This window comes from Bactrocera oleae, chromosome 4 (genome assembly GCF_042242935.1).
Source record: "Bactrocera oleae isolate idBacOlea1 chromosome 4, idBacOlea1, whole genome shotgun sequence".
Classification (NCBI taxonomy): Eukaryota; Metazoa; Arthropoda; class Insecta; order Diptera; family Tephritidae; genus Bactrocera; species Bactrocera oleae.
Window position 1 is genome coordinate 1,741,948 of NC_091538.1, and position 19,317 is coordinate 1,761,264.

The 19,317-nt window shown below is 38.6% G+C and overlaps 5 protein-coding genes across 5 annotated transcripts; all 5 read right to left on the reverse strand.

Moving 5' to 3' along the window:
- Positions 1-495: 495 nt before the first annotated feature.
- Positions 496-4,527, reverse strand: LOC106620239 (uncharacterized). Its single transcript, XM_014238671.3, is given in 5 exon segments — positions 496-914; positions 984-2,103; positions 2,854-3,269; positions 3,336-3,730; positions 3,732-4,527. Coding segments are annotated over 5 exon segments (3,039 nt in total). The 5' UTR covers positions 4,421-4,527.
- A 1,071-nt stretch (positions 4,528-5,598) lies between these two features.
- On the reverse strand, positions 5,599-7,398 carry LOC138855551 (probable cytochrome P450 6a21). Its single transcript, XM_070108266.1, has 2 exons — positions 6,238-7,398; positions 5,599-6,169 (listed from the first exon to the last, which is right to left on the reverse strand). Exons 1-2 carry the CDS (start codon positions 7,334-7,336, stop codon positions 5,745-5,747), a joined length of 1,524 nt encoding a protein of 507 aa, XP_069964367.1. The 5' UTR covers positions 7,337-7,398; the 3' UTR covers positions 5,599-5,744.
- A 179-nt stretch (positions 7,399-7,577) lies between these two features.
- LOC138856999 (probable cytochrome P450 6a21) lies at positions 7,578-9,436 on the reverse strand. Its single transcript, XM_070108267.1, has 2 exons — positions 8,247-9,436; positions 7,578-8,179 (listed from the first exon to the last, which is right to left on the reverse strand). Exons 1-2 carry the CDS (start codon positions 9,340-9,342, stop codon positions 7,761-7,763), a joined length of 1,515 nt encoding a protein of 504 aa, XP_069964368.1. The 5' UTR covers positions 9,343-9,436; the 3' UTR covers positions 7,578-7,760.
- A 478-nt stretch (positions 9,437-9,914) lies between these two features.
- LOC138855552 (cytochrome P450 6a9-like) lies at positions 9,915-13,764 on the reverse strand. Its single transcript, XM_070108264.1, has 2 exons — positions 10,942-13,764; positions 9,915-10,884 (listed from the first exon to the last, which is right to left on the reverse strand). The coding sequence occupies exons 1-2, from the start codon at positions 12,113-12,115 to the stop codon at positions 10,469-10,471; spliced, it is 1,590 nt and encodes a 529-aa protein (XP_069964365.1). The 5' UTR covers positions 12,116-13,764; the 3' UTR covers positions 9,915-10,468.
- Positions 13,765-13,902: 138 nt separating this feature from the next.
- LOC106620240 (cytochrome P450 6a9) lies at positions 13,903-18,882 on the reverse strand. The gene is made up of 2 exons (XM_014238684.3): positions 14,665-18,882; positions 13,903-14,589 (listed from the first exon to the last, which is right to left on the reverse strand). Exons 1-2 carry the CDS (start codon positions 15,761-15,763, stop codon positions 14,174-14,176), a joined length of 1,515 nt encoding a protein of 504 aa, XP_014094159.2. The 5' UTR covers positions 15,764-18,882; the 3' UTR covers positions 13,903-14,173.
- Between the last annotated feature and the right edge of the window lie 435 nt (positions 18,883-19,317).

The following is a 19,317-nucleotide window of genomic DNA, read 5'->3' on the forward strand; positions in this document are numbered from 1 at the left end:
GGCTTGCGTTCTCTCACAAGCTATAAATGACCCTACACAACTTTTTGTGAATTCAAAATAGCACTATTTAAATGATAAAAGAACAATTTCAAGCTTTCCCAGTTGGATCACTCGTGTTCTGGCTCAATATATATACCATTAACAAACAACACAAGATGTGAGTCAGCACTCTTTATAAAATTACAGACATTTATCGCAAAGATCCCATCTTGTGTCGATGTTTCTCTTGAGACAATAAATCGTCAATTGATTATTCAATTGATTATTCAACTAACTTTTATATCTACCCTTTAGCGATTTATTTTTCATAATCAAGTTACTGCCCATTTAGTGGAAGTCTATAATCAAATTCGGATTTTCACTGCACTAAATTCACTTGTTTTATTAATTTCAATTATTTAACTATAAGTATCTATATATTTTTATAATAAACTCACATATACACAAACAATAAGTCCATTGAGGTATTCAAGACAATTCATAAATCTAAAACAATCAAACTTTGTCCACACGCAGGTATATGCCAGATTTGGAACTAATGAGATAGCTGATCATGTTGTATGTCATTGGTATGGGTGTTTTGTCGCACACAGTAAACCTGAAATTCTTCAGCAAATACGCCAAACCAACACGCACTTGCATCTGCCCAAAACGCATGCCAATGCAGTTTCGTGGACCTTCGCCGAAAGCTAAGAACTCAATACAGTCGCGTTTGGCCTGGTTTTCTGGTGCAAAGTTATCGGGATTAAAAACATCTGGGTTAGGATATAGATCGGGATCGCGATGCATCGCACCCACTGGTATCAGAATTTTCATGTTTTTCTTAATCACATATTTCGGATGGCCTGGCACCGGATAGTCCTCCAAGCACTTGCGATTCAATACTGGCAGCACCGTATACATACGCAAAGTCTCTGCAATTAGACCACATCATGTTTGCTATTTTTTCTAAACACTGTTTGCAAGTATTTATTTAAACTTACCCGATATGATTTGGTTTAAGTAAACCATTTCGCTCATGCATTCATAGGTGAACTCTCCAGCATGGCGCTCGAGCACCTGTAAAACTTCCTGACGCGCACGTTCCTGTATATCCGCATGTTGTGCCAATTCGTAGAGTGCAAACGATAGTGTAGTCGATGAAGTCTCAAAACCGGCTATCAAAAATACATAAGCCTGCGCTGCCAATTCCTCTACGGTGATGCTCATATTCTGACCATCTTCGGATTTCATCAACTTATTATTCATCAAATCCAGCAACATATCGAAGAAGTCGTTACGTCTGATATTATTCTTTTCACGGTATTCGATATTCTCGAGCACAATACGCATATAGAAATCGGTGATGTGGTCGGGAATCATTTTTACATGTAATAATTTGGCTAGGTTGGGAAATGTGTTGACCAACATGCGACCTAACGGTTTCAACCGCACATCGTTCAAAGCTTTGCGGCCCATCACGCAAAACACCGAATTTGGATTCTTCAAGCTGTTACACTCAATACCGAAAGCGCAGGTACCAATCACATCGGTAGTGAAGCGTGCCGTGAGCTCTTTCACTTCAATCACTGGATCCTCCTTTTGCATTTTCGTAAATAAATTTGCAAGCTCCTCCCCAACACGCACAATAACCGGATACATCATCTTCATTTTACCGGAGGTAAATGTTGGTGAAAGTTTAGAGCGCATGGCACGCCATTTGTGACCATCCAGCAAGAAAAGCTGCCCGGATAACGGGTCGTCCTTAGGATTGGTGTAAAATCCACGATCTGCAAATTTATTAAAGTCTTTTATAAGCACCAGCTTGGCCAGCTCTGGTGTTAGCACAAATACATTGGCACCACGACCCCAATAGAAACCACAAAAGGGTCCGCTGCCTTTGAATTTTTTATAAGTGTCCATCCAAATATCAGAAAAGCTGCGTGTCCTGCCCAAACCAACTGTATTGCCGGCGTAGAAATCCGGCTCATCGCATGGTATACTACGTCGCTGCCAATAGGTTAAAGATTGACGCAGATGGTAGAGTATGTAGCCCACTAGGCCCAGCACAATAGCCAAGAGTATTTGTAAAGTACTCATTTTCGCTCTGCTCCGTGATTTCAATCAGAGATACGGAAGTTGAAAAATTTAGATTTTATTTCTGTGGATGTGAAAACAAAGTGACGCTGAGCAATTTAAACTAACTACTGAAAAGTGACAGCAGTTCGCTGCTATTTAAAAGAGTTGCTGATGCTTCGCGGTGTTCGGGCAAATATGCTGTGTGAGTAAGCTCTTTGACTCTTTAGTTACAACAATTTTTGTTATCAGAGAAACAGTTGTTATTGTATTTTGGTTTAAAAATGGTAAAGTACTGAAATTATGATGTGATTTTAAGATAACGTAAAAGATAACAGCGAAAAGATGGGGTATCTTGTTTTCGCATTCCTAAAAGTATGCAAACTTTCTAATTACTAAGAGTCACTTTGATATGCCTAGAGTGTAGAGGCTTTGTTCCGAAGATATTAGGTGGACGAATGAGGACGAATGAATCTCCTTACAATCACTTTTTAGTTCACTAATTCGATAATGAATGTAGCACAGGCTACACTTTTCGTGAAATCGCTTGATCTTATCTTAACATTACGACTACAACACTACGACACAGTCGGAAAGTGAGCCAAGCCTACCTCCTATAGAACGCCATTTTGACCTTCATCAGCTTAGCTTCGTAGCTTAGCAAATCTTACACACAATGAACCAAAACCGAGTGCAAATATTTAATTACTTTATTATTGAGAAATTCAACTATCCCACAGAAATTTTAATCAGCAATACTATTTGCAAATTCGTTTTAAGAATGTTACATCCTGCTCACACTTTCTCAACATACACACAAATAGCATGCTCAGATTGCACTATAAAGTTTATCTTGTCATATTTCATCGGAATTGGAGTTTTCCCACACACGGAAAACTTGAAGTTCTTCAAGAGCAGCGCCAAGCCAATACGAGCTTGCATTTGACCAAATCGCATGCCAATACAATTGCGAGGTCCCTCGCCGAAGGGCAGCCATTCAACACCATCACGCTGGGCCACCTTCTCGGGTGTAAAGTTATCGGGATCGAAAGTGTCGGGGTTGGGATAAATATCAGCATCACGATGATATGCCGCACACGGTATAAGAACTTGCATACCCTTAGCGATAACAAATTTCGGGTTACCCGGCACAGGATACTCCTCCATGCACTCACGATTTAACACGGGAACCACAGTATAGAGGCGTAGTGTTTCTATGTACATGAATAAAATCTATTTTAATAATATTGTTGACTATTTCTATTGACGTTTGATCTTACCGGAAATTACTTGGTCCAAATAGACCATTTCCTTCATGCAGTCATAAGTGAACTCGCCCTTGTGTTTCTCCAGAATTTCTATGACTTCGTCACGCACACGCTGTTGTATATCTTCGTGCTGTGCCAGTTCATACAATGCGAAGGACATGGTAGTCGACGAAGTCTCGAAGCCGGCAATGAGAAATACAAACGCTTGGGCAGCTAATTCCTCAACGGTAATGCACATCTCTTGACCGTCTTCTGATTTTAATAACTTATTGTTTTTCAATTCTAGCAGCATGTCAAAGAAATCATTGCGTCGGATATTATTCTTCTCACGGTAAGCGATATTTTCGCGCACAAGGCTCATGTAGAAGTTCGTGATATGATCGGGTGTACTTTTAATATGTAACTTTCGGGAAACTATTTAAAAACGCCAACCCAATTTTTCCGTGACGCAAATCAGTGAAGACACGTTTGCCCATCTGTCGGAATTCATCGTTCGGATTCTTCAAACTATTCACATCAATACCAAATGCACAAGTGCCGATGACGTCAGTGGTGAAACGCGCTAGATAATCACGTATCTCCAAAACTGGTTCCTTCTCAATAGCCTCCGCCACAACGCGCACAAACTCGTCACCCACGCGGCACACAGTCGGGAACATATACTTCATTTTACCGGATGTGAAAGTGGGCGATAGCTTATTGCGCATCACACGCCATCTATGTCCCTCCAAGAGAAAAAGTTGTCCAGTAAGCGGATCATCCTCCACATTCGTATAGAAACCGCGATCAACAAAATTATTAAAATCTTTAATAAGTATGGCTTTTGCCAATTTTGTGTCCAAAATGAAAGCCGATGGGCGTTGGAACCAAAAGAAACCACAAAATGGACCAGTTCCTTTAAATTTTTTGTAGGTTGTCAGCCATATCTCCAAAAACGAACGTGACGTGCGTATGCCATTTAAATTGCCAAGTAAATAATTTGGCTTCTCATAGGCAATGCCGCGCACCTCCCAATACATGAAACGTTGACGTAGCCAGTAGACCGCATACCCCAGCAGTCCAAGCAGCATAGCTAGCAGGACTTGCGTGACGGACATTTTTAGAAAATTAATTAGCGCGACGAAACAAAGAAATGATTTTCAGCAGTCGGTCAGTTGGAGCGTGCGATATAACAGCGTTCTGCGTACTAAACTTATAGCAAAAATTTTGACACTGCGAAAGTGGAGAAGCCAGCGCGAGCTTTCAGTCGATAGCATGCGTAGGCAATTATGCATTTTTTTCTATTATCTTAAATTATTTTGAGTATGATTGCAAGAGCTTTTTGCAAATCAAATGGTGTGCAATTTTCTCGGACTACGTTGTAGACGCAAGTATACACAAACAATTTAAGAATATCTAGCAGCATTTGTACAGCAGTTGCTGAGAGTCTCCGGTATGGTTATCCATTTTTACGCTCACGTTTAGTTACTGATCACTTTATTTTTGCTTTTTATTTTTTATTTTTTTTTGGAATTTGTATTGATTCCTATCAAATTATCTTGAGCTTCCAAGTGGAACAGTCAACATTACTCAGCGAAAATATGTAAAAAGCTTATGAAACATGCAAGGTGTGGTTTTGATATTTATATAATATTTATATAAGAAATATATTCTCAGCGACGATTCTGTAAACATATAAAAACACGAACCGTTTCATAATCTTTGTTACAAATCTGTATTTGAAGTAATAAAAGCTTGGGTCTAACCAAAATCCTGCCATAGGGAGTGTGCTGCTTTTAGCACAAAACTTTAGACAAAGTCTATTGAGTTTAATTACATGTAATATTATCAAGAATTTCTGCCTGCATATTCTCAATAAACCAGCTGACTTTTCGCGCAAATAATTTTCATCAATCATTAGAATTCAACCATTATAATTATCTTATCAAGCTTAAGCAATCGCTGCTTATAAATAAAGCGCTTATATAAACACACATAAAAGCATGCATGCGATTTCACCTTACGGATACGAAATAAGTTCAAAAAGCGTGCAATTTGTCCTAATGAAAATATTAATATTAATGGAAGAGGAGAGCACACTGTTAGTTAATACTCATCGCTTAGCAACATACAAATATACTTAAAATGTAAACAACAGCAAACAATTCTCAAAGCTTTTGAAAAATTGCTTTCAAGTTGTAGTAGATGGCATGGTGTGCAATGTCAGCAACACACTTGTTTTAGAAAATACAAAGAAGAACGTATAAATAAAACATAAACAATAACGTCGCAACTCTTTAAGGCAATTAAAATAATATATTTTTATTAAAACGTCCTCTTTAAATTAACGGCATTTACAAATTCTGAAACACACAAATATATACAAATTTTTCACTCATCTTAATAAACGGAAAAACCCAAGAGCACCACTTCGATCGGCCATCAAACAGCCAACTTTTCAACGCTCAAGTAAATGTCGCCCTCAGCAATCGACACAAAAGATTCTTTGCTGTATTTAATGGGTATCTGTGTTTTTTCGCTAACACTGAATTTGAAGTTCTTCAACAAGTAGGCCAGGCCAACTCTTGTCTGCATAAGACCGAAACGCAGTCCAACGCAATTGCGCGGACCATCGCCGAAGGGCAGCCACTCAATGGAATCGCGCAGCGCCACCTTTTCCGGCGTAAAGTGTTCGGGATTAAACTCTTCCGGATTGGGATAGTAATGCTCATCGTAGTGTATACCTACAGCCGGTATTATTACAAACGTGCCCTTTTTAATTTGATATCTGGGTTGATCGGGCACTTGATAATCCTCCACACATTCTCGAACCAACATGGGCAATATTGTGTGCTTGCGTAGTGTTTCTTATTGAGACAGAGTTGTTGTTATATTGTTAAATCAAATGCATTAAAGGGAATTAGTGCGCACTCACCTGATATAACTTGATTCAAGTAAACCATTTCACTCATACACTCATAAGTGAATTCACCATTGTGTCTCTCCAGCACTTCGACAACTTCCTGTCTCGCACGTTGCTGTATGTCCTCACGCTGTGCCAGCTCGTAGAGCGCAAAACCCATGGTTGTCGATGAGGTCTCAAATCCAGCTACCATAAATACAAATGCTTGCGCTGCCAACTCTTCAACGGTTATATTCGTCATAGCCTGACCGTCCTCCGATTTCATCATTTTATTATTTTTCAGATCCAACAACATATCGAAAAAGTCATGACGTTTAATGTTATTCGCCTCACGATAGGCAATATTTTCACGAACAATGCGCATGTAGAAGTCGGTTATGTGATCGGGCACAATTTTAATATGTAAACGTCGCGAAATTTTTGGAAATAGAAGAACTAATGCCAGCCCTAAGGTACCATAACGCTGATCTGTGAACACACGTCTACCCATCTGACGGAATGGATCATTGGGATTTTTCAAGCTGTTGCAGTCAATGCCAAAAGCGCATGAACCAATAACGTCAGTGGTGTAGCGTCCAAGAAAATCGCGCACTTCTATTGTAGACCCACCGTTCACAGCCTCAGCGTACACATTCACGAGCTCTGCGGCCACTCTAGTAACTGTCGGAAACATTTGCTTCATTTTGCCAGATGTGAATGTTGGTGAGAGCTTAGTGCGCATCGCACGCCATTTATGACCATCCAATGAAAAGAGATGCCCTGAAAGCGGATCATCATCTGGATTCGTATAGAAGCCGCGATCCGTGAACTTATTGAACTCCTTGATGAGTATAGCTTTAGCAAGGCTGGTTTCCAGTACAAAAACTGAAGGACGATGAAACCAGTAGAAACCACAAAATGCTCCGGTACCTTTGAATTTACTATATGTGGAACGTGCTATATCCGCGAATGAGCGTGTCGTGCGCATTCCTATCAAATTGCCCAGCAGATAGTTTGGCTTATCGCATGCAATGCCAAGATCCTGCCAGAAATTCATGCGCTTCCGAAACCAATAGATAAAGTAACTCACAAGCCCCAAGACTATGATTAATAGAATTTGCGTTACTGCCATGTTAGCGAGTGAAAGCTTAGTACACGAGTGCTTCTCCGTCTAATGCAAATGATGAACTAATGCCACAACTATTTGTTGCACAGGCAAGCGATAAAAAGCTTTGGTTATGCAAGCCAAGTACATATGCTCTCGCATGCAATTTCTGTCTCTCACAGTTCGCTAATATCAAGAAAGAAAAAAATATAAACAGATAGCTTGATAAATGCTGGTTGGTCACTTAATGAAATTGAAAACTCAAAAGTGATGCGTGAACTTTTCTTTAATCAGCTTTTCTTTTCTATCATCTGATAAATATATATCATCATATTAATACAATTCATATGAAAGCACATCTTTATAGAGCAATAAATTTAACGAAATATTTAGTTTAAAGGTTTCATAAAGTTTTTCCTTTAATCATATAAACTGAAGAGAAATATATTACTTAAATCGCTTGTACTTTCAAATGGATGCCGCTTTTGGTAGTGGTTAAAACTTGCTTGCGATCGAATACTAAAGGAATGTCAGTCTTCGCACAAATGCCAAATTCAAAGTTACGTAATAAGTAAGCAAGGGCGATGCGTATCTGCATTTGAGCAAATCGCAAGCCGATACAATTACGTGGACCCTCGCCGAAGGGCAGCCAAGTGATGGAGTCTCGTGATTGCATTTCCTTCGGTGCAAAACGTTCCGGGTCGAATTTTTCAGGTTCCGGGTAAATCTCAGGATCATGATGTATTGCCATCACTGATATGACCACAGTTTTACCTTTTTCTATCACATAGTTGGGATGCCCAGGCACAACATAATCGGCCATAGCCTTACGCCGCAAATGTGGTAGTACTGGATATTTACGGAGTGTTTCTAACGCAATCGAAGAAAGCATGTTATGTACTGTAATTAAATTGGAATCCACTTTTGCATTACTCACCTGATACAACCTGTTTCATATAAGAAATCGAATTCACACATTCATAAGTCACCTTACCGCCATGATTTTCAACCGCCTCAATTATTTCTGCACGCAAGCGCTGTTGAATGTCTGGATTAAGCGCCAACTCATAGAGTAAAAATGCAAGAGTTGTAGATGATGTCTCAAAGCCAGCGATAAAGAACACAAACACTTGCGCCGCCATTTCCTCCAACGTAAGCCCTTTCTCCTCGCCCTTATCGTCGAACTTTAATTTTCCTTTGTTTAACTCCATCAGTATGTTCAAAAAATCATTACGCTGCACATGCTTCTTCTCCCTATAATCAACAGCTTCACGTACAATATTCAAGAAGAAATCAGTTATCGCGTCCGGGAACGTACGCATATGAAATTTTCGTGCCATATTCGGAGCGGTATTTATCATGGTCTCAACGAGAAGGGAATGGCGAGTGTCGGTAAAAATGCGACGTCCCATTTGACGGAAAATAGCATCAGGATTCTTGAGACTGTTACACTCAATGCCAAAAGCGCAAGACCCAATCACATCGGTGGTGAAACGTGCTAAAAGTTCCTTGATTTCAACAACGTTACTCTTCTCAATATCGCTATTTAAGGTTTCAACAAATTGTTCAGCCACTGAAACCACAGTGGGAAACATAAACTTCATTTGACCAGAGGTAAAGGTGGGCGTGAGTTTGTTGCGCATTACGCGCCATTTCTGGCTTTGTAATAAAAACAAATGTCCAGTGAGGGGCTCATCTTTCTCATTTACATACAGACCACGTTCGCTAAAATTGCTAAAGTTTTTAATTAACACCTGTTTGGCCAACTCCGGTGTGAGCACAAGGACTGCCGGCTTTTGTAGCAAATAAAAACCGCAAAAGGGGCCCGAACCCGAATAACGTCTGTATACTTTAATAAAGGCTTCTGCAAAACTGATAGTCTTTGAGAGACCGTGCAGATTGCCATGAATCCAATGGGGCGAATCGCACGGGATGCCTCTCCGTTGCCAATACGTTAGATTCCGATGCGCTCTATAAATGAAAGCGGCAATGGCAGCCAAAATAATACTTAATAGAATTCCTGTTACGTTCATTTTTCCGTTCAACACTTTCGCCGGAGACTATCCCACCGTTTTATATACAAATTTAACTATACAAGCTCAGCATTGAGCACCAACTGATGGTAATTATTCGTAAATTTAACATTTATAGTAAACAAGACGACTAATAAAAATTAGTTATCTTTTTATATTACTCTACTAGATATCTTTTTATTATTATAGCATAAGTTGTATCCACTAAAATGACGCAGCAGTTTTACAAGCAATGGTGTGTAGGTACCTAGAAATGAGCGTGACAAGATCACAGACTGATTAGGTAATTTAAATTTGTGATAAAAGCAAAGCAAATTCATATTTTTTCAAATAAAAATATTTCTCAAGAAAATAGAGACTCATACTTTTACTGTACTGACCACAAATGAAGCAGAAAATATTAAATATTGTCTGAAAATATCGTTGCCGTTTGTTAGAATAAAGTTGAGGCTCCAAATAAGTTCTTCAGTTCGTTTATAGTTTGAGTATTACAAAAGCGTTATTTTATAATAAAAAGAACACTCAGGAACCCTAACAAGTATTTGCTTATATTTTCTTATAAAAATGCGATATTTACATAATTTTTGTAAAAATCTCAAATATTTATTTTATTATTTTTTCATACTTTTTATAAATAATTTATTATGTTGATCAACCAAAAAGTTTATATTTAACAACAAACTTTATTAAAATCCAAATCCAAACACGAATTTGTGTCTAAGAGATTGAAGGTTGCATAACTGTCCGGTATAACGGACAAGCGAAGAAAACCTCAAAGTCTTAGAAATCCACAATTACACTGGCAGTCGCGGATATAATAAGAACAAAAAATAGTTAAATTAAATAAATAAGTCAATGCTTTCAACAATTTGTAAGCAATAGTATCACATTCACCGTTAACATTTTGTATTTCTTTGTACACAGACTGTAAATTTGCAAGTTTATATAATACACAAATATTATTACCTCGTACAGATAGTAGGAAGATGCCATTAAGTTCATGATAAATAAACTTATTTTGGTCAAAAAACGTTTTTTTAAGAAAAATATAAAACTACTTTTCCAAAGACGTTTTGGTAAACTTAAATTCTAACAACCCAAACAGTGCTCAAACAAACATTACGCACTAAATGCGTTCCACTTTCAAAAAGATACCGTTTCTAGGAATAATCGAAAAAGACTTGCTGACCTCTACCGGCACATCGGTTTGTGCGCTCAGAGAGAAACGATACTTCTGCAGCAAGAAAGTTAGAGCGACACGAATTTCCATATGACCGAAGCGAAAACCAATACACTTACGCGGCCCATCACCAAAGGGTAGCCACTCAATCTTGTCGCGAGCCTTTACCATCTCCGGTGTGAAGCGCTCTGGATCAAACTTTTCGGGATCAGCATATATTTCGGGATCATAATGTAAGCCAACCACGGGTATCGTAACTAATGTGCCAGCCGGTATAATGTAGTTTGGATGGCCGGGTACGACATAATCATGCAAAGCTTGACGCGCCAGATGCGGTAATATCGGGTACTTACGTAAGGTTTCTGTGAAATGTAAACAATCACATATTTGTTAAAAAAATCTTATCAGAAAATACGTACCTGCTATCACCTGCTTCATATATGCCATCTCGTTCAGAGACTCAAAGCTCAGTTCGTTGTCGTGTTGACACAACGTCTCATTAATTTCGCAACGTAGCCGGTCCTGCAGATCGGGTTGCATAGCCAGCTCATACAGAGCAAAGGAGAGCGTCGATGATGACTTTTCGGAACCTGCAGCAAAGAAGAAAAACGCTTGCGCTGTCATCTCCTCCACAGTCAGACCCTTAAATTCATCATTTTTATCATACCTTAATTTTCCAACCTTGCTCAGCTCCATCAGTAACTCCATGAAATCATTACCATGAACATTGTACTTCTCACGATACTCTACATTCTCGCGCACAAAGCGCATAAAGAACTTCTCTATGTCCGGATGTATAGTACTCATATGCAGCTTACGCGCCAATTGCGGGAACCCTTGAATAAGCCCAGACACTAAGAGACCATGACGACGATCCGTGAAAATGCGTCGCCCAATTGCACGACACTCAGCATTTGGGTTTGTCAGACTATTGCATTCAATGCCCAAAGCACATTTGCCAATCACATCGGTTGTGTAGCGACCCATCAGCTCCTTGACTTCCACATTGGCGTTGCGCTCCATCAGCTGATCAAGCGTGCTTATCATTTGCTGTGCTATATCGCGCACGCACGGAAACATGCCACGCACTTTGCACTCGGTAAACGTCGATGACAGTTTACTATGCAATACATGCCATTTTTTACCATCCACGAAGAACAGATGACCCGTTAATGGATCATCTTTCTCATTATGGAATAGACCACGATCGCTGAAGTTTGAGAAATCCTTAATCAGTATATTTTTCACAAGCTCTGTATCCAATACCATCACAGCGGGGCGTTGAAAAAAATAATAGCCACAGAAAGGACCCGTGTCCTTGTAACGCTGGTACATTGAACGTAGGATCTCCGAGAAGCCGCATATCCTAGTCAAACCACGGAAACTGCCATATAAATAACTGGGTTTATCGTGTGGTATGCCACGTTCCTGCCAGTAATTCATGCGACGCCAGCATAAATATGTCATCGCCGATAGCAAAGCCACAACGCTTGCAAACAGCACAAGCGTCAGACTTATAGTAAAATTCAAAACGAACAAAGTGAATATAACCATCTTCCACGTGAGTATGTAACTTAAATTAGTTGTATACATTATAAGTTGAGCTTGAGCACTAACTGCGCATCGAGTCGCGTAGCACGCTTATATAGCGTCAACAAGAAGGCGTGCTTCGACGTAAACAAACACGCGCCCGCTCGTGGCTGGTGTGCGACAGCTGTCTAGCATTTTTATTAGATTCTTAAATGGCGAACAGCAGCCGCACAAGACGAGTGAGTTTGTGCGCAACTAACTGTCAATTGATTAGTGTTCGCAGCCTGATGCACCATAGGTAATAAAAATTTACTGTACTCGTACATATATTATTACATTAGAGATTGACTTACAAACCGATCGCGGAATGTAGTACCATCAGTCGGTTACTTAATGGTGTCTTAGAATATTATAATTTGGAGAAAAAACTCCTATCTTATCTTAAATGCCTTTAGGTAAACATTTTCGCTATTATTATTATGATTAAAGCGCAGTCGTAGGGCCATTTGAGTACATTGGAGTAGGCGAACAAACGAACCGGCGGTGTGTGTGACAATGTCTAGCAATAAGAAGTAATACTATACTTACAGTAAAATTGAAAGTAAACTGAAATTTTCACCTTTACTTACACATTATTTCGATAAACATGATTGTATCTCTATAAGCACGAAGGCTGTTATAAAGAGGTTGGGTTAGGTTTTCGGAAGAAGCCCTTGGCAGAGATTACGGAAATTCCAATTGAACTTGAGACCCTATTGATTTATGATGCCAAAACAACTAGCTATTGATCAAAAGACCCTCATGCATTAGCGCTTTCAGCCTTTGATAAATCTGCGGCTAATATCGATCGCAGCCAATCCGAGCAGAAAATGTCGTACAAACTAGATTATTAAATCGGCCCATAACCTCGAAGCTTGCCTCTGATTGTTGGCATATTTATAATTGATTTAATGTAAATAAACTGTTTTTACAATAACAACACCTCATTTGTGATATAAAATAAACTATTTAAAACTAACACATAGCTATTGTTTTGTGATATGACCGCTAAATAATGCACAGTTATGAAATTGTTGCGGACTCGAAGCTTGTTTAAAACAGCACCTGATGATCAATCATGGGGACGCCAGAAGCGAGGCATTGGAACGCATCTCGCATTCAAAAATATATCTGAGCTAGACTCTATGTTTTATAAATAAGTATATATGTATATTTGTATGCGTAAACAAGCGATAATTCATATATAGAAGCGATCGTGTCTTGGTATGTGTGTGTGTGTGCGGCTATGTATATTTTGTAGACGCTCTGTCCGTTTAGGTCTTACTCTTAAGAGAATATTTAATTTAAACTTGCTCTGAGTAGAAGAATAAGTTGTTTAATTTTTGACCGAAAAAGGTAACCGACTATTTTGAAATCGTTATCTAACAAGGGTTCAAATTCCACGACTTTAAAGCTGTTGCTCTCAAGTAGATATTCTCGTTGGCCTATTGTATTCGCATTTCGGTTCATGGCTTGAAATTTTCAATGTAAAATTAACGATGGCATCCACCGTGATAAAATTTAAATATATAAGTAAAAAAAGAACAAATGAAAAGTCTCAACACATCACTTACTCACCCTGTATGTGCATACGTAAATTAGACTTTCAAATTACAAACAAGTCGGATGGAACCACCTCATTTGAGCAGCGACGTAAAAGGCAGAGAACGCAATTTCATTGTTTATAACACACAAATAAAAACAAAAACTATTTTGCGAAAACTTTAATTAGCATACAATTAGTATGTCATGTAGTAGTTAAAAAGCACAGGCGTGTTACCCCGAGCGCCAAGTCAATAAACCAGCGTTAATCTTTCTTTCACCTTGATTTTCGAATATTCGAAATTATTGTAACTAATTTATTTCAAATAACCTCTTATTTATTACTTGTAGATAAGATGACATTTTGACTAGTTGAAATGAGAATTTAATTGACGAAGTTGGAATTATTACCGTTACTTAACAAACATATACGTATGAGTGTAATATACTATGTATATAATAAATGTATGCATAATGACTTAAGTACTCATGCGGACTTAAATATAGATAAGTATGTATGTTTCTTCATTACATGGCTATTTATATTTGCTCAACCTTCAGGTGTATGCCTCCTTGCGGAAACAAGGGGAAAGTCTTCTGGTAAACCATTGGAATTTGCGTTTGTGCGCAAGGTGTGAACTTATACCGACGCAGTAAATAGGCCAAGCCGACGCGCATTTGCATTTGACCGAAACGCATACCAATACAATTGCGCGGACCATCGCCGAAGGGCAGCCAATCGACAGAGTCGCGTAACTTCACCGCCTCCACTGCAAAACGTTCTGGATCAAATTTTTCGGGTTCCGGATAAATCTCCGGGTCGTAGTGTATGCCAATTGTAGGTATGGTGATCATCATGCCCTTCTTGATCACATATTTAGGATGACCCGGCACCACGTAATCTGCAGCCGCTTGACGCATCAAATTCGGTGCAATCGGATATTTCCGCTGAGTCTCTTTTATAGAGAAGAGATACAACGTAAATTTATACACAAAACAAACAAACGCACAAGTACACATTGCTTACTCACCAGAGAGCACCTGTTTCATATATTGCATGTCTTCCATGCACTCATAGGTGAACTCATTGTTATGTTTCTGAATAGTCTCCTCGATCTCTTTACGCAGGCGCTCTTGTAAATCGATTTGTAATGCCAATTCGTACAGCGCGAATGCCAACGTTGTAGACGAGGTCTCAAAACCGGCAACGAAAAACACGAATACTTGTGCTGTCATCTCGCTCACACTCAATGCACGCAACTGATCATTTTCGCTCTTCAAGTATTTACCCTTATTGAGGTCCATCAAAATACTCATAAAGTCATTGCCTTGCACACCATTACGCTCACGATATTCGATATTCTCGCGCACGATGCGCAAAAAGAAGTCTGTAATCTCCTGCGGCATAATAGCCATACGTAGACGACGCGCCATATTCGGAAAGCTATTAATGAAGGCGTTAATGAGTGGCCCGTGCCGACGCGACCCAATTAGTTTGCGCCCCATAACACGAAACTCAGCATTGGGGTCTTGCAGGCTATTGCATTCGATGCCAAATGCGCAATTCCCAATCACATCGGTGGTGAAACATGCCATCATCTCTTTCCAGTCCCACACATGCTCATCGCTAGCCATGCGCTTCTCAACGGCGCTCATCAGCTGATCCGCCACCTTCAATATGGTGGGAAGCATGAATTTCATTTTACCCGACGTGAAAGTAGGTGTCAGCTTACTACGCAAACCGCGCCATTGTTTACCATCCAAGCGAAAGAGATGACCGGTGAGCGGGTCATCTTTTTCGTTGTGAAAAATGCCGCGATCGGAAAAATTATTGAAATCCTTAATGAGTATGTTTTTGATGAGCGCTCTATCCAACACCAAAACGGCGGGGCGTTGAAATAAATAATAGCCACAAAAAGGACCCGAACCGCGATGATGTGTGTATATTTCACGTAGAATTTCGGCGAAACTGCGCGTTTTCATCAAGCCCTTCAAGTTGCCGGCGAAGAAGTGTGGCGCATCGTGCGGTATGCCTTGGTAGCGCCAATAGTTCATGCGCCGATGCAACAAATAGTAAATAAAAGTGAGCAACGCCAACAGCACGGCTATTAAAATTGCAAACACAGACATTCTTTTAGTTCACCGGCTATCGAGCAACTGATCAATAGCAAAGCGTTTTACGAGTGAAAATGTATTTAGTAATAACAATAACTAAGAGAGCTAAGTTCAAGCGAACAGCACAACAGAATTGGAAATTCTGGGAATTGCGAACCATAAATTGCGATATGAGAACAACGTTGCGATGAGGTGTTTACACTCTTTACTACTGACTATGAAAAATCGGTTAAGTTATTTATAAACATAAATAGCTGTCGACATGCAGAAAATTATATCGTACTGTAGATAAGGCCATTGAGTAATGGCAAGCCCAAGTATTTATAAAAGAATTCAGAATAACCCAGCAAGCACATTACGCATTGCGAGTATATTGAGTGTATGCCAGCGGAGTTTTATGCTCAGAACTGTCATAGCCTCTAGAGAGAGCCTTCTCTCTTCATAAACTCAAGCATAATCGAAGTCTAGTATTTGAAGAAGAGTATGGTACGAATTTGTAGGCTTGCACGGTTTCCTAGTCTCATTTAAACTATGTGTTCTTAGAGTTATATTGTACATGAGTATATAACATCATTATTCTCATCATATAACGTTATTAGGCTATTGTTTTAATCCCTACAATTCATAAGCCCCTCTTAATTTTGCTAGAATAACGCTCAATTAAAATTGTTATCTGCGTTCAGTTTGCCAGAATATTAGTTTTTACATTAATATTATACGTTTTAAAATTTTTTTTGATAACTGGCGTAGACTTGATAAATTTCTTATTTTTATTTCTCTTATGCGCAAAATAAATACTCGCATATTTCCCAAAGTTACCATTGCTTTTGTATTTTTGCGCGGATATAAGGCAGCTACGTTGTAAAATAATTGTACAATATGAAAAAATATACATATATACAGATGTACATATATATATATATATAGACATATATATGTATGTCCGTTATGCACGACAAAAACCGGCCGAATTATTTTGTTTGTCTCTTTACGCTCTGGAACTTATGAATTATCACTGAGCGGGCGCGTATATGAGGAATTTATGAATACGTTTATATTTACTAAATATGTATATGTGTGTGGCACAATTGATTATAAAATATAAACTTATATAAACACAGCACTGTTATGTTTTGTGGGGAGCAGTAAATAGTAATAATTTGTTGGATTCATTATAAATATAAATCACATATCGATATCTAATTTAACTGCACTCAAAGCGATCAATTAGAATCAATCATAATTGACTACTTACTACGCACCATTAGATATACAATAGGTACTTCTGATCACAGCGAGGGCTGCTAGTCAACGAGCGCGAGGCGAAATATCTTTCAATGATTATGTATGTAATAACTCTCAGATACTTTCCGTTAGATGCAATTTCAAATTTTTTTAGTATTGAAATAATTACTTTCGAAAATTCAACAAGCAAACAATTTATTCAATGTCTGCTGGGTATAATTTTGATTTTTTTTTTAACGCGATACTGTTCATTCGTGCTGGTTTTCAAAGAAAATCATTTAATCACGGATCAACATTTCAAACGAAATGTTCAAATTCAAGTTAAACTAAAGTGCAAATAACTCAAACTTTATATTTTATTTGCCTAACGCTGACAGATGCTTAATACTTAGTTATTGTGACTTATATGTGACAAATTAAAGGCATTTGCTCATGCTCCGTATCAGAAACTTTTTTACATTTAACATTCTTTGTTCAACTTCTTATTGTTGTAGTATTTGCACCATAATTATTTTGCTTAGAAAAGCATTTTCATTTACTCTCTTCAAAATTATCTACATATGAAATTGATTCGCAATACTCGCACAATGCATACCTACTTATAAGCTTAATTAGAAACGATTTGTATCGAACGCAAATGATAAGTACTTCAGTATGCATAGAAAAGCAATCCCGACAGTGTTCGAAACGTTTCGGGATTTTAACAGAAAAGGGGCGAGTTTTCTACGCCAGTTAACAAGTCGGAAGTCAACTTATGAGAGAAATTAAATATTTCTAAATGTATGTACATATGTATGTTATCATAACAGAGCTAAGTATAATATATAACGGAGCTGTATTATAATAGTTTCAAGTACAAAATTACGCACATTTAACATTTCGGCATTTTTTCTTAGTTTTTAGTAGAAAAATTAAAGTTCTTAAAGGCTTATTGAAATTTAAGCGTGTTTCAGCGCTCTAAAAGCTCCAAGGTAAGATAAATTGTATGACTAGCTTAGTTAGGTAAGGTTCTAAGGCTAGTACACGCATTGGGAATCACACTTAGCGGAATGAGAAACGTGAGAAAGTGAAAATGCTTTGTGAAACCAGCACAATTTGGTTCACACGCGTCGAGAGAGCTACGTTATTTATTTCTATTTCTGCTAGTTTCTCTGAATGGCTCGAGTTAAAGCTGCAAATAAAATTTGTATGATACCAGAAGAAAACACGACGCTTTTATTAGATAACTATGCACGTAGACACGAAGTATATCTGAAACTGCAGTAACAAAAATATAATCTATTCAGTTTTTTACTTTCATTTTTACCGCTTCAACTTTTGATAAGATAATGCTTACCATATTATATGCTTACTGTGGCTTTAATTCCTGCCCTTACCAAACAACAGTCAGTTAAAAGCATTATCTGAGCAGTACCCAGATAATAATATTTGTTTTGCTAATAAATGTATAATATAAGTGCATTAGATGCTAGTTAACGCTGCAATTAGACACAAAGACACACAAACCGCCGAATTCCAAACAAGTAGAAACAACTTTATAAACATATACGCGCTGACTGCCATGCAATATACTTGTTTATCTGCACCCACGCTCGCTTAGTCACACGCTCTGACCTGCGCCAAAGCGCGGGCAATAAATAAAATTATCATCGAGCAGCTTGAGTGATGGTTAGAGCAATAGCAAACACACGTATTCGAAATTGTTATAAAAATAAATGTTGAAAAATGTCAATAAAACAAAGCGCAATCGAAGCGTTTGAAATCACGAGAGTTATTGACTACTTTAGTGCACACAATGTTGCCAGATTAGCCACTGGCATTGGCGCGAATGCTGCGCGATATGAGAATTTATTGCGTTGCGACAATCTGTAGAAGAATGTTTAGCTACTAGCGCACACATACTCTTACACGTGTACTTAAATGCATCAAAGGAAGTGCTAACGTCGTTCCGTTGTTGGCCGGTAGTGCAGCATCACTGTAACGCTTACGGTTTACTGCATTTTTGTTAAGCCCAAAAGCGGAAACTTACTTGGTATTGAGCAGTCTAAATATATTGTCAGTTAGCGCGGCAGTTGCGGTTTTCATAGGCCTCTACAGCAACATCTCAATTTGTGATGTAACGAAAAGTTCAAATAATTGCGCGTCCCCTGACGACGCGTACTCCCAACAGAACCCCTTTTGAGACCCGCCGCACCCCGAGCGCAACGCGTATAAAGAAAGCCATTAAAAAATCGCTCACCGATAGTAACGATAATTAAAATGTTATAAAGCGTATATGGCGAGCATGGGCGAACGGAAAAAGCTCCACAATTGACTCCGTCGGA

Excerpts from the sequence above, each read along its gene's own strand:
- LOC138855551 (XM_070108266.1), bottom strand. The coding sequence starts at position 7,336 with ATGGCAGTAACGCAAATTCTATTAATCATAGTCTTGGGGCTTGTGAGT. Across the intron at positions 6,170-6,237 it reads CTTGAATCAAGTTATATCAG|AAACACTACGCAAGCACACA; the intron begins GTGAGTGCGCAC and ends TGTCTCAATAAG.
- LOC138855552 (XM_070108264.1), bottom strand. The coding sequence starts at position 12,115 with ATGTATACAACTAATTTAAGTTACATACTCACGTGGAAGATGGTTATA. Across the intron at positions 10,885-10,941 it reads TATGAAGCAGGTGATAGCAG|AAACCTTACGTAAGTACCCG; the intron begins GTACGTATTTTC and ends TACATTTCACAG.
- LOC138856999 (XM_070108267.1), bottom strand. The coding sequence starts at position 9,342 with ATGAACGTAACAGGAATTCTATTAAGTATTATTTTGGCTGCCATTGCC. Across the intron at positions 8,180-8,246 it reads TATGAAACAGGTTGTATCAG|AAACACTCCGTAAATATCCA; the intron begins GTGAGTAATGCA and ends CGATTGCGTTAG.
- LOC106620240 (XM_014238684.3), bottom strand. The coding sequence starts at position 15,763 with ATGTCTGTGTTTGCAATTTTAATAGCCGTGCTGTTGGCGTTGCTCACT. Across the intron at positions 14,590-14,664 it reads TATGAAACAGGTGCTCTCTG|AGACTCAGCGGAAATATCCG; the intron begins GTGAGTAAGCAA and ends TCTCTATAAAAG.